This window comes from Octopus bimaculoides, chromosome 14 (genome assembly GCF_046866305.1).
Source record: "Octopus bimaculoides isolate indiv1 chromosome 14, ASM4686630v1, whole genome shotgun sequence".
NCBI classification, from domain to species: Eukaryota; Metazoa; Mollusca; class Cephalopoda; order Octopoda; family Octopodidae; genus Octopus; species Octopus bimaculoides.
In genome coordinates this window covers 18223932-18239031 of record NC_142941.1, presented here as the reverse complement: position 1 = coordinate 18239031, position 15100 = coordinate 18223932, and the positions used below count along the sequence as shown (strand labels likewise).

Sequence of the window (15100 nt, the reverse complement as noted above, 5' to 3'; positions counted from 1 at the left end):
CATAGGCTTCTATAAATAGAAGAAAAGACAAATTAAAGAAGTCAAATATGTGCCAGTATCTGAAAGTGTTATGGCAGCGCTGTTTCATGTAACTTGTTATTTACACAGGATAAAGGGGCAGGTGATTGTATTGTTATTCCAAGAGGAAAAGAGAAGAGTGTGCAGCAAAAAATGCACTAACGAAGCAACTAAAGTCTAAAAGTGAAAAAAATGGAAGGAGGGTCACTTGCTCCAAAATGGCAGAAAACAGCTAGTACAAAGTGTGACAATAGTGATGGTAACCATCACTAGTGCAGATGATTTGGAGGCAGATGATGCTGAGAGCTCCATCTGAAAAAGATTCTGGAACAGATACAAAGGCAGGAAGAATGAAGTTGGGCTGCTGTGTGACCTTTGTTAGGATGTCTGTTCTAAGCAGATTCCAAAGGGAACAGATGTTAACCAAGATTTCTTCTGCAAGAAGTGTACAGCTTTATCTGTGCCAAATGGAGGACTTTATTATGATTATTGTTCAGTAAACATGGTTGTCATTTTAAAATTTTGATGAAGATTGAGGGACACTCGGATGTCTCTCATATGTTTCTTTATTGATTGTTTCCAACATTCTCTTTTACTTGTTTCAGTCATTTGACTGCGGCCATGCTGGAGCACCACCTTTAGTCGAACAAATCGACTCCAGGACTTATTCTTTGTAAGCCTAGTACTTATTCTATTGGTCTCTTTTGCCAAACCGCTAAGTTACAGGGACGTAAACACACCAGCATCGGTTGTCAAGCGATGGTGGGGGGACAAACACAGATACACAAACACACATACATATATATATATATATACGATGGGCTTCTTTCAGTTTCCATCTACCAAATCCACTCACAAGGCTTTAGTCGGCCCAATGCTATAGTAGAAGACACTTGTCCAAGGTGTCACGCAGTGGGATTGAACCCAGAACCATGTGGTTGGTAAGCAAGCTACATACCACACAGCCACTCCTGCATATTTGTCATATTTTTATCCAAATACTACTCTGCATTTCATTCTATATGTGGATAACCCATTATGCCCCACCAAATATTGAAATTTCAGGTTTTTACTATATTTCAAATATAACTATGTATTTATGATGAGTATTCAAAATTGCCTCATAATCATGATACACTTTTTGAGATTATAAATCCATGTTAACTATTACATTTTGGCTTTTATTTGACATTTTAAAAAAACTTTGGAAAAAAATTGACCCATTATGCCCCACCCCACCCTACATCCTGTAGCAAGTTTAGGGTCTGCAATGAATTTAGTGAAGAATTTAGCATTCAAACTACCATTTTCTAATTCAAGTTAATGAAGTTGCAACATGTTAAACCAATTCTTTTAGGACTTATATAAATTAAAGAGTTAGAGAAAAATGTTCCAAACAAAAGAGTTCAAATCCTTAAATGGTTAATCGTTAAGAGAGAAAACAATGAACAAGACTTATCTGGAAGGGGGCTTTGCCTGATATGGCAAAAATAAATAGAAACACAATGGCAAGAGTAGAGATAATTGATAGGCTTATAAAAGAACCATAACTTCAGATGTAATATGTGTACATTAGAAGTTAGTAGTAGTAGGAGCACACCCATGCAATGAAAAATCACAAACCTCTCAGACACTCCTTAAACACAGTTCTTACCCAGGTAAATTAATGAGCACAGAGGATGAACGTAACAAAATCACACTACTTTGGGTGAGTAAAGGGAGAAGAAAAGATTATGTAGTTATTGCTTCTGTTGGCAACAAAGAATTCCTCTCTTCATGCAAAAGACACTGCATTACAGGTAAAACATACGGTGCTGCACAACAGTGAGATGTTGATATTGAGTATGGAATGATCAACACAGGCTGGAGGGAAATTGAGTTTGATAGTTTGATCTATTGGAGGTTTAACCCTTTAGCATTCAGATTATCCTGTCAAATGTAATGATTATCTATTCACATTGTTTGGAATTAATCATGCATTATCTTAGAGCTTCAACATTTTGATGATTTGATTGTTTATTTTTTAGAATAAAATTGTAAGACAGGTGTGAGAAGCTAGATCTGGCCAGTTTGGATATAAAACATTTGAGCCAGATATGGCTGGTTTAAACGCTAAAGGGTTAATATTAACCTGTACAAGTTAGCTGAGAGATTAGTTACACATCAAACGTATCAGCTGACGTTTGCAGTTGATTGGTTAGTAGTAGCAAAGGTATCTAACTGTAAAAAGTCACTCCAACAACAAAAACCATCCCGCTTACACAAACATGGAGAAATTGGCTGTAAAATAATAATTAAAAATGTCTTGTACTTTTCTTTAGAGTTAACAGTATAAAAGACTTTGTCATACATCTATGAGTTGACACTCTACTTTACAACAACTAATGTGAAACCCATTTTATTCTATATTTCATATCCAAAGCAGAAATACTTCAATATATTCAGAACAAATCTTTCTTATTATGAACATGTGCTGTTAAACAATGAAAATGCTTAGATAAATATTTATGCAGCAGATAAGACCCTGATTATACGTAAAGAGGCTAATTAAACAGCTTAGAAAGAACTAAATCTAAAATAAGGTGGAGATAATTCCTAATTAATCACACTGTAATGATTAATTTCCAACTTAATACCCAGTGGTTAAAACTTCTAGGAAAGTTCTCTACCAAATTGATGAATAAGTCATAAAACATCTTAAAGCTGAAGCAATGCATAAATTTATAATTCCTGTCTGTTTTTTTCATTATTGAGTAAAAGATGACTCTTGGAATTGCGTACATGCTTCCTTTACAGAAAGATAGACTGAAGTGGTTCCCCATCATAAACAACATCAAGCATAAAAATATTGTTGGGTTTGATAGCAATTCCCAACAGACAGGTAAAATAGAAGCACAGATTCCTGCTTCCTCTTCAAAAACACAAGAAAATAATTGCTGTAAATTCTGATTTCACAATACATATTTATATCACATACAGTCATATTAGAATATGGGACAAATGTTGTGAGATATCAATTTAATAACCTGGGCCCCCTATCAACACTATATTTCTGTATAATATTTCCCTCTAATTATGTGGGTGAGCATGTGCATGTTTTTTTTTTTAACATATCTATTGATATACATATATAATTTACACATAGTTATACTCTTTGAGAAACTAACATATGCTTTCAACTAGAAGTGGGAATAGCATTAAACCATTAAACTTGAAAATAAAGTGCTTAATGTCAAACTTGATTACTTCAATTTGTATTTCTACATTATTCAGAAATACCCGCAATACACCTGTTTAAAGATGTTCTTACAAAAAAGAAATCAAGACTTCGATAATTATCATTAGAAAAACTTCGGATTTAATTTTAATGTGTTTTTTAAAAAAATTATACAACATAAACATTAATAAGATATATATATATATATACACATACATACATACGTGTGTGTGTGTGTGTATGTATGTATGTATGTATGTATGTGTATATATATATATTATATATATATTATATATATATATATATATATATATATATATATATATATATATAAATCACTTACAATTTAAAATTCTTGAAAATATTTAGAGTGAACTTATTCTACAGTGATTTAAGAAAGGATTTTGTAAGGTGTTGCTTTCTCCAACCTTTTGGATTTAAAGCTCAGCACTAGCAAAATTGCTCCCTACTGTTCTACAGTAAGGTGGATAGAGTGACTGAAAGAGTGCTAGGATACAAACTGATTATTTCTAGGTTGATAAGCCTCCATCCTATTGATATGAACAGTAACAGCCTTATAGAATTCAATTTACATGAAACAACAAAGTGTATCTAATCTATACGAAATACACACCAAAAGGTTTACTTTAATTTTGAGGTAATAGGTAAATATTTTGAGAAGTTTCTGGAGATGAATAAATTTAATGAGAAAAGCTGCTTTTACCTGACAATGTGGACAGCAGGTATATTGATCTGGTCTTACTGTGCAATTCTGCTTTTGGGGCAATTCCAAGGTGGAAATCGAGGTAAGGCGCCTGGCCATATTTTCAGCAGTCTCCAAAGACTTGAGGCAAAACTCACAAGCCTCATATTTGTAGAATTCATTCCATAAAAACTGGGAGCATACCAAAGGAACTTCTTCAAAAATCTGGTCCCCTTTCTTGAATGCTTGGCATGCAAATAATCCTTTGCCCTGAAAAAGAAATAGAAAGACTTATTATTTCACACTTGATGTTCTTGTTGTCTAACCTGAAGTCAACACTGATTGAGCCAACATATGATTAACCCTTTAGCATTTAAATGTAATGTTTGTTTATTCACGTTGTTTTGAATTTATCTTGCATTATCTTGTAGCTTTGAGATTTTGAATATACGACTATATTTTTTTAGACTAACATTGTAGGGTAGGTGTGAGAGGCTGGATCTGGCTAGTTTGAACTTGAAATAGGAAGAATATTTTGGCTGGACATGGCTGGTCAAAAGCATTTCAGCCATGAATTTGTACATTTAATACATTGTCTAATGCACCCATTCTTTTAAAGATGGTAGGGCGTGATTCAAGGGAGACTTGACAGTCATTTAAGTAAGTTAAGCAATAAAGTAGAGGGTCCCTTGACAGCTCATTCATCACTTGGTTGATATTGAAGACAAATTCACTTCTTGGGGAGTGTTATAAGATATGATTTTTCTTCTGTAGGACATGAAGATAAAATCTCAAAAAGGATTATGTAATTCTTCTGAACGTAATCAAATGGGAGCAAAGCCATGTGGCTTAGTTGTGAGGGGTACTCAGCTCACAATTGTAAGGTCATGAGTTTGTTTCCTGGTGGCATGTGTCTCTTGAACAAGACACTTTATTTCATGTTGTTTCAGTCCACTCAGCCGTCAAAAATGAGTTGTACCTGTATTTCAAAGGGTCTGCCTTGTCACATTCTGTGTCACGGTGAATCTCCCTGAGAACTGTTAAGGGCACGCATGCCTGTGGAGTGCTCAGCTGCTTGCACATTAATTCCACAAGCAAGCTGTACCATTCATCAGATCCTAACCAATGGAGTACCAGTTGTTAAAAATCAAATAGGAGATAATCTATAGCAGTGGTTCGCAACCTAGGTGATAGTATGCATTGGACTGGCTACTGCAGATGCTAGATTTTTTTTTAGGGGTGATAGGTGGTTGTCAAGTAATTAGGGGGTATTTGACTTGATGCCCATAACTTTTTAGTGACAACAGAACTAGCTATGAAATCAAGGCTAATTTCACTAAAATAAAACAGCAACATGCATTAATAACTTGGCAAATAATAGACCTGCTAGCCACTGAGATTAATTGTGTCAGCAGTACGAAAAACATAGAGAGATACATTTTTTCCTAGCTTAAATTTTATGATGAGAAATAAATAAAACATAAATGTCTCTGGAGAGAATATTGTGGTCTAATGCATGTGACATTAAAAAAATGACTTGGTACCTATTCCTGGTAACCAAAGGTATTGAGACTAAAAGAAGAATAGTGTTTTACCAAGAAATACAATAAAACACCTGCATCAGGTTTGACCTTTCAACTGTATGCAAATAATGTAATGAATTGACTCAGCCATTCAACTTCTTTTGGATAACAGAATCGTTAGCACGCCAGGTGAATTGCTTAGCGGTATTTTGTCAGTCTTTACATTCTGAGTTCAAATTCTGCCAGATGCACTTTACGACACGGAAGCTTACGACAGAGTGGCAAAAGCTTGAAGTGGGCATACTAATGGGGTGCACCATTTCGCCACTGATCTTTGTCATTGTGATGGAAGTTGTTACAAGATCTGCAATTCCACACCTCGAGGGCATGGTTAATGACATAGGTGAAAGAATACTAGTCTGTGCCTTCACGGATGACCTGATGATCCTATGCCCAATGCATAAAAAGACGGTTGACGGTTTGCAGTGGCTGGATGAGCTGGTCCAATGGGCACAAATGAGATTCAAACTAAAGAAGAGTTGGAACCTGTCCTTGCAAGCAGGAAAGCTGCAACAAATCTACTTCGGGGTTGCTGGAGAGAAGATACCAACTGTATGCAATGAGCTGGTGAAGAGCCTGGGAAGATGGTACTCTGCCAGCATGATAGACATCCATTGCGGGATTGAGAGCCAGCGGCAGGCAGACGATGGGATCAGGGCGGTTGACAGGTCGACACTGCCTGGGCATTTCAAGTTGTGGTGCTGTCAGTTTGGCCTACTACCAGGACTGCTTTGGTCGCTTACAGTATATGAAGCTGCGTTATCTCATGTAGAAATTATTGAGCAGAAGCAGAACATGGCATGGAGAAGATGGTTGGGAGTTCCGAGAATGCTGATGGATGTTGCCTTGCATGCACACTCATCAAAAATGCAAATCTCAAAAACTACAAACTATTTGAAATAAAACTGTAGCAATCTACACATACATATTCATATATCACTTCTACAATGAAACCTAATTATAAAGTATCATAGGCTGCATAGATATAATAGAAGCATGTTATTAATGATCTAAATTAATTTCAAGTCACCATTGCTCCAGAAATGACATGCCCGCCTACCCACAAAAACCCAGTCATATTATCAGCAGACTAGAACATGACAATATCACCCAAACCAGACAGCCAATACAAATAAAGTGCAGAAGGCCAAATTAATAGCATACCAAATGATCAGAGACTAGTATTGCATGAGTTCGTCATCTCTCAGTCTACCTAACTAAAAACAAGCCTCACAGGGTAGGAATAATGTAAGCTGCAATAACAAAGTTCAACCCTATTGTGACCAAATTTCTATGGAAATACAATGCTCATGTTCCAATTAATTTTGAAAAGAATAAAAAGTTTGGTACTTAGTGAATAATTATCACTTTAATTAGATTGATGGTACCACATAAAAAGCAGCCAGTACACTCTGAAAAGTGGTTGATATTAGGAAGAACATCCAGCTGTAGAAACCATGCCAAAGCATATAACTATTTTAAAAATCAAATTGGCAGTCACCTTAGTTTGAATGCAGATATACAAAATATATGCAACACTACCACATTAGCATAACAATGTTATCACAGCCTGGGTAGATAGTGTGCAAATGTCAACCAAAAACATTTACATATTAATAATAGAATACTATAAAATATAACATTATTTCAACCATGAACGATAAATTATGTAAGTCAATATATATTTTGTAACTTCTGAATTAACCATTGTGATTCAGTAGCTTTAATGTGGTGGTGGTGGGGTGTATGACATGTTAAATTACTGTGAGGATTAGCATGATTTGGCAGAATGGGTAGTTTTAGATATTGAATATTAGCAGTAGTAATTGGAAAAACTAATGTTGCTGACCAGTTAAAAACAGTGCTACAAGAGACCACGAGACCAAGTGGTAGCTCTACAAGAGATCTGGTTGATATCATCAGCCAGATAACCATATTTAGCAAGATGTGCTTGAGGAAGAATATTTCAGATCTAGTTATTCAGTTGACACTAACTGAGCTGTTCAATCTTGGTCATGTTCTGGTCAGCATAAATCAAATAATGTACATCCTACAAGAAATTTCATTACATTATTCTTGTAATGAATCATTTGCCCAACCTCATAAAAGGTTTACTGCTATTCTGACAAGTAATATTTCAACTGACAAAACTTGCCTACATTATTAGGTGCACCATTTACGCTATGATGACTAACAAGAACCTTTCGCAGACACTCATCAAACTCTCCAACTGATGGATTTATAATCTTTTAATGCAGACTTAATTGTTCGCCCAATTCTGCTGCACCATTAAATTTTGGTTTGTAGGTAGGACTTTTAATTTTCTTGCAATAAATTTGGTTGGACCAGTCCTTTAACTGAATGAAGTTTGGTGGAATGCCAAATCTAGATAGGAAATAGGCACTTGCTTATGTTTTTTTAGCTAGGACATAAAATACCTTCAAGATCAACAAGTGCCCAGCATCTTCACTGTATCTCCTGTTCATAAGTAACCTTTCTCAAAGCTGTGATTTGTGCCACTTATCAGTACAAGAAATAGTTTTAAATCTCATTTTAGCATAGTCATTTGACAAACTCCTTTTTCAAAAACATTGGTCTAATTCTGGCAATAAGATTCTTTAAGCTAACATAATGAGTACATACGTTAAAATGATTTTTGATGTCTTCATCTACATAAGCACCTGTAAAAATTAATTCATCATTACATATATCAGAATGTAAAGAGAACTGCGCCATACAAGAGCATAAATATAACTGACAATTTCAGCAGGCAAGTGAATGATTTTGAAACAATATTAAGATAAGGGCCTAAGTAATTCACAGAGAGGCTCACTTGAAGACATCAAGATTTTTTAATATATGATACCACTGTAGAGAATTTGCATTCAATATTAGAATATTTCTCTAGAGTCCTGCCAAATGTATAATTAAGATATGCTATGGGCCTTTCATTTTGAGACATTATTTCTGCTACAGTAAATTTAGCAACTTAATTAACTAAGTTTGAATCGTAAGAAGTTTTATCTTCTTAAGACGATGACGATGTTTATCTCAATTTAGAGATAAACAATTTGGTTTCATATCCAACAGATCGATCATGCTACAACTAAATGATAAGTGGACAGCGGCTGAAAAGTTGGTGATATTCTTGGATAGATTGAAACATTCTTGACAAACCAGAAACAAAGAGTTGTTGCTGATGGGGGAAGTAGTCGGGGTGTAGTATGTGTGGGTGCTTGATTCTTTGTTATATATGTCAATGACCTGTCCAAAGTGATTAATAAACAGTGAGATATTCTTCTACGGAGATAAAACGAAAATATTCAAAAACATTTGTGAAAGAAGAGACTGAAGTCAAATACCACAGGACTTGAATGAGGCTGGGAACATAGAAAATTACTGCTGATCTGGAAGTGAAGATAGACAACAAACAGAAGTTTGGAGAGCAATAGACACATAAAATAAAGACAAGCTATTGGGATTTGCACCATTTGGGTGAGGCTTCACTTGGAATACACATAAATCATATCTGGTACCTACATCAAAATGATAGAAAATGTACAACGAGGCGATACAAAACTTGGTTCGATATTAAGAGAATCTTTCATTTGCAGAACGACTGAGGAAAGTGGTTTTACATACACCGTTGTCTATAGAAAAATCAAGCGTATACATTATATAGTTTTAAGAGCAAGAAAGAACCTACGACGAAGCTCGTAAAATGTGAATAAATTACAAGGAGGCAACAAGTGCGACTAAACAAAAGGAAACATTCCGTTTTGAGAGTTGTGAATAACTGAGAACAGTCTCCAGTAAAATAAGGTGAACTCAAAATCAGTGACGGAGTTTGAAAGTGGGATAGAACTTGCCTGGTAAAAAGATATCAACCCTAAGACAAAACCACATAACCACCGTGACCACCACCATATAACATTAATTTTCGTTATCTTTATGATGGTGTCGCAGGCTTGAAGTCATACAGGTGTCAGTCATAACTGAGCATCGTAGGTCATTGACATTTTATAAGGAACATTGAAACGTTAGTCAACTTAAATAGTCCTGACCACATGCGAGCAAGCAAAATGTATGGATCGTCACATCAGTGTAAACACTATCATAGATGTAGTAAGTAGATAAATAAATAGAATGTGTGCAGATGTTGACAAGATTCGTTTAGCTACTGTATTTCATGCAGATGACGCCCCATAGTATTATTTATCTTCGCCACCAACAACAGTTCGACTAAGCAAGAGATGTTGGTAGAACTAATTTGAAATACGTGTAAAACAAACTGGAGCATTCATTCTATAATGCTAAAACTTTGATACACTAATTAACAAAGCATGACATACTGAAAGAATACTCCAACTAATCAGTTCGAACACATTGAGACAACGAAAAGCCATGTTGGAAGGAATATCGATAGGAAGAAGAGATAACAATGTCACGTTGGCTAACTAGTTTGAGCCGATGGTAGAGAGAAGACGTCTGCGAGAAATTATGACTAATAACATCATATATATATTATTTCTAATTATTTATTTTTTAAGTCGCGATATAGATTATTACATTATTGATATTATTGTCTTCCATCAGGATAATGATTTACATTTTTTTCTATTTCATTTAACCCATCGATAACCAAACAGCTGGACACCAACCACGCTTTCACATTAATCCGTTCTTTTTTCTTCTCTTATTTATTCATCACTCTGATCCACATAGAAATAAACACATTAATTTTAAATCCAAACTTTTATATCCAATCTAAAATTTACTGAATTATAAATAATGCTAAATTTGCAGAGGATTGTTATATTTTTGCTTGTCTCATTAACGCTACCACATGTGGCAAGAAGTTCCGACCACCATACAGAACCTAATCTAATAATTTTTTTCTTTGATTTATCCAATGTGACATCTATTGTCTTTACTTGTAGAATAATTAAAATACAATGGTCGAGTGAAATATTAATTGGTTCGTTGATAGGAGCTTTTAGCGCACAAATCCTTAATTATGCTGCGGAATTTGCCGCCAAAAACAAAAATCCCTTCGGATAATGCAACTAAATTGCACTGGAAGAAATGAATCAAGAAGACAAAGTGAATCAGACAGATACAAAAAAGAGAAATAAAATTGCTGACAGTTGGAATTCTTATTTTTAAACATAGTTATTCATGAATATTTAAATGTACGGACTGAAATCATGGAGATTTCCCATACTTGAATTTAATTTTTTTTTTTTTAATTTTGATAATTAGCGTTAGTGAAACGATTTTTTCAACCCACTGAATTATTTGTATCAATAAATAAATGTAGCATAAGATGGCAAGAGCTGACAAAGCAAAAACGGACATAAAATGCACCTAATTCTTTTTTTTTTTTTAAACCAGGTTATGATTATTGATTAAATGGTACCGTAAAGATCGTTTAAAGTGGTCAACATAAGACAGAGGATGTAGAGATGTTTACGTTGAAAGACGGACATTAGCAAACACTTCTAATCAAATAGGAATTAAATACAAAATACCTACCTTATCCGAGTTGACAACCTTTACTTCGACACCTTGTACTTGGTCCGTTGCCATCTTGCCAAATGTGTCGTCATTGGAAAGTCAACAAGTCTAAAACAGTAATTATCTCCCTTGCTTTCCTATCTCCTTCACTAGATTTTCCGAATTATGAAACCTAACTTACAGAATATTTTAGGAGAAAACCGTCTGTTCTTTTTAATGGTTGTTGGTTTCCTACAAAAATACAATGCTTCTTAATTACTTTAGGGTGTTAAATTCTTTCACGTTTGTGTCTTTTCTCAAGAGCTTTAGGGATGTTAGAGAAGTGATGGCTTTGACTCAGAATTGAAACTGGGTCGTGAATTCGGCTCACTGGAAGATTACCGCTCTGCAGGGAAAACATTGCTCTTTCAAATTTGTTATTGAAAATTAGAAGCATTGTTGTATTCTTCTGTTACGTCCCTTGTGTCGCACACATTCTGTCCCATTTTCTTTCTTTTCTCTCTTTTTTTTTTTTTTTTTTTGTAAGATTCTACCATGAATTGAGTTCTAAATCTAAATTGGTAAATCAACTGAAAAAGTGACAAAAGCGTGCTTACTTGATGGGCTACAAAAATAGCAGCGTAATTTCCCTGAACAAATGATTAAATTACTTACCTCTCTCTCCCCTTGGGTTGTTTTTTTTGTTTTTTTTTTATAAGACAGAAACAAATTAGAGAAATAACTGTCTGTTTCTCATCTCATCTTTTAACATCCATTCTCCATGCTGGCATGGATTGGATGGTTTGACAGGAGTTGGCCAGCTGAAGAGCTGCTCTGGCTCCATTTGTCTGTTTTTGCAAGGTTTCTACAGCTAGATGCCCTTGCCAACGCAAACCACTTTACAGCATGTACTGGGTACTTTTACATAGCACTAGCATGACTGCTTTTACATGGCACTAGCACCCATGAGCCCACATGGCTAGGATCTCTTAACTGAGATAAGGATGTTGTGCAAGTACCTGTACACATGAAAGGTCACAATTTTAATTAGCTTGAAAGAATCCCTCTCAACACATGGCTATGATACTCCCCCACTACTCCTGCTCATGATCAGAGATGCACATATTGTCAGCCACTAAGGGACATGCTCAAGTGGTTATGGTCAAGCAAATCTGTGCTATTGATCAAAATATTTGCTATAATGATATTTCTGCTTCAGCAACTCAGTGCTGAATCCATCTGCAATATAATGGAAAATAGATCAGTTTCAAAGCATTAATGTCCAGGTCACAATGCTTGAAGGGAATAGTAGTCATTCCTTTTGACTTCTAGATAGAAGTAAACAGGAAATAACACTTATTGACCAAAGACAATTGTTACACAGTGTATTACAGTCAAGAGAAATTCTTTTTACCTCTTCAAAAACTTTATCACAATAAATTCTCAGCAGTAAAAGAAAAGCACTTTAGAACAATGCGATATTCTTTAGTCTGCTATACATATCTATCCAGAACCCGGAAAGTGACTTGGTTGAGATCTTAGCACATGAAATACTACCTTCCCTTTTAGAGTTGGGCGAACTTCAATTGCCATATAAAGCCTAACTATCTGAAATGATTTGGTTTTCCAGACAACCAAAGCCACCTTCTATGAATATGCTGACAAGATATTTATTATACCTTACATGAAGAAGCAGCTGCAAGTTGTCATGAGAGTGAATGAGATATGCATATATATATACAAGAAAGGGTCAAACAAAATCAAACTGCCAGGCAGTTTAGATGGACATCTGGCATGACCCAGTCATTAAGAAAGAGCCTTTTCCCATTTTGACTATCAAGATTCAAGATAACAATTTGCTTTCAGCCCAATTTGTGCATGTTATGTCAGGGTAAGCTGTAATATTGATAGTTCCAGCATTTCCATCCAAAACAATAACCATGAGTAGGTGAACACCAAGATTATAGTTCATGTACTGCATGTAAAGGAGCATAGGGAAAACACTATTCAACTAGGTAATATAGACACAGACATAATCATTCTGGCAGACATATTCCATGATGTGACAACAGCTCTACCTTTGGCGGACAATAGTGGCTTTGGAATGAGCAAAAATTACATGTTTTACCCCACCAAATAGCAAGAGCACCAGAAGCATCACAAGAAGCCTAGAAGTGTTATGATTATGGACATCATTTACAGTCCATGTATTTATAGATTGTGATACAATCTCTGCTTTCAACAGCAAGAGCAAGCAGTCAGTGTAGAAGGCCTGACAGATCTATAAAGACACCATAAAAACTGGCAATCCTTAGGTGTTGGCTTTAACCCTTTCAAGAAACTTGAGATTCACTGCTGTCCTGTTTCACAAAATCAATCTGTTGAACTCTTGTCAATGAGACAAAAAGAAAACTTCTTTTTCAGAATAATTGAGTAATGAACAAATTGCTATTTACTAGTGATGTGCTTCTCCGCAAGATTTTCACTGAACCAAAGTATTAGAGTCATGGGAACCACTTTGAGAAACAATCTCTGAAAATTTCCATAGCATGAAAGGTGTGGATCAAGTGTTCCTGCAAAGAATACTTCTCTGAGTGAAAGTGTGCCAAAATTTGGGCTGCTCATCACTTTGCAAGTATAAATGTACTCCAAAGAGAATTGCAAACTGCATGTCAATGATAGAAACACTGCAAATCAGTACCACTCACTTAATAACAATAATTGATGTGAGAGTTGTTTGTATGAAAATAAAGTTCTGACAATGAAATTTAAATGATTGTATCTTTTATCTTGCTTAAGTCATTTGACTGCAGCCATGCTGGGGCACCACCTTGAAGGGTTTTGAGCTAAACAAATTGACCCCAGGACTTATGTTTTAAGCTTAGAACTTTTTCTATCAGTTTCTTTCACTGAACTGCTAGGTTATGGGGATGTAAACACACCAACACTGGTTGTCAAGTGGTGTTGAGAGGACAAACACTGACACACAGATATATACATACATACATACATGCATATATATATATATATATGTGTGTGTGTGTGTGTGTGTGCGTGTGTGGGTGTGGGTGTGGGTGTGGATCAGGTGATGAAAGTCATGGAGAGAGTCATAGCCCAACTAATTAGGGAGAGAGTTAGTTTAGACGAGATGCAGTTTGGGTTTGTGCCAAGGAGAAGCACCACTGATGCTATATTTCTGGTAAGACAGCTGCAGGAGAAATCCCTAGCCAAAGATAAACCTCTGTACTTGGCTTTCGTTGACATGGAGAAAGCCTTTGACAGGGTCCCCCGATCCCTTATCTGGTGGTCAATGAGGAAACTTGGGATAGAAGAATGGTTAATGAGAGCTGTGCGAGTCATGCACTAGGACGCTGTCAGTAAGGTGAGGGTTGGCAATGAGTATAGTGAAGAATTCTGGGTAGAAGTAGGGGTCCACCAAGGACCAATCTTCTGCCCCTTCTTATTCATCATAGTCCTCCAGACAATAACAGAGGAATTCAAGACAGGCTGCCCCTGGAGCTCCTCTATGCTGGTGACCTTGCTCTAATAACTGGGTCACTACTAGAACTAGAGGAGAAGTTTCAGGTGTGGAAGCCCTAGAATCAAAGGGCCTTAGAGTCAATCTAGCAGAAACTAAAGTCTTAGTAAGCAGGAAGGCAGACAAACCACAAATCCCTTCATAAGATGTACTTGGTATAAGCTATGGACACATAAGAGGTGCAGCAATATCAAAGGAAGGTTAACTGGGAAGACGATTTTTGTGTGTGGCAGATGCATAGGAGTAATAAACACTGAAAATGTACAGAAAACAACTTCCATTACATGCCAAGTGGAAAAACTATAAGTAGTTGATAGTCTGTTACCTAGGTGACCAAGTCAGTAGCAGGGGTGGATGCTCTGAGAGTGTAGCTGCTAGAATAAGAATATCCTGGGCAAAGTTCAGAGAGCTCCTACCTCTGCTGGTAACAAAGGGCCTCTCACTCAGAGTGAAAGGTAGACTGTATGATGCATGTGTGCAAACAGCCATGCTACATGGCAGTGAAACATGGGCAGTGACTGCTGAAGCTAGTATGCTCCTCTGGA

At 36.0% G+C, this 15100-nt stretch overlaps 1 protein-coding gene across 1 annotated transcript in view; it reads right to left on the bottom strand.

Annotated features, from left to right (window-relative positions):
* The window catches only part of LOC106880658 (protein-lysine N-trimethyltransferase SMYD5), a 34524-nt gene extending 23385 nt beyond the window's left edge, over positions 1 to 11139 (bottom strand). Inside the window, exons 1-2 of the mRNA XM_014930703.2 lie at positions 11057 to 11139; positions 3960 to 4208 (exon numbers count right to left, since the gene is read on the bottom strand). Coding sequence (XP_014786189.1) covers positions 3960 to 4208; positions 11057 to 11110 — 303 coding nt within the window. The 5' untranslated portion in view covers positions 11111 to 11139. The remainder of the gene's footprint in view (positions 1 to 3959; positions 4209 to 11056) is intronic.
* Between the last annotated feature and the right edge of the window lie 3961 nt (positions 11140 to 15100).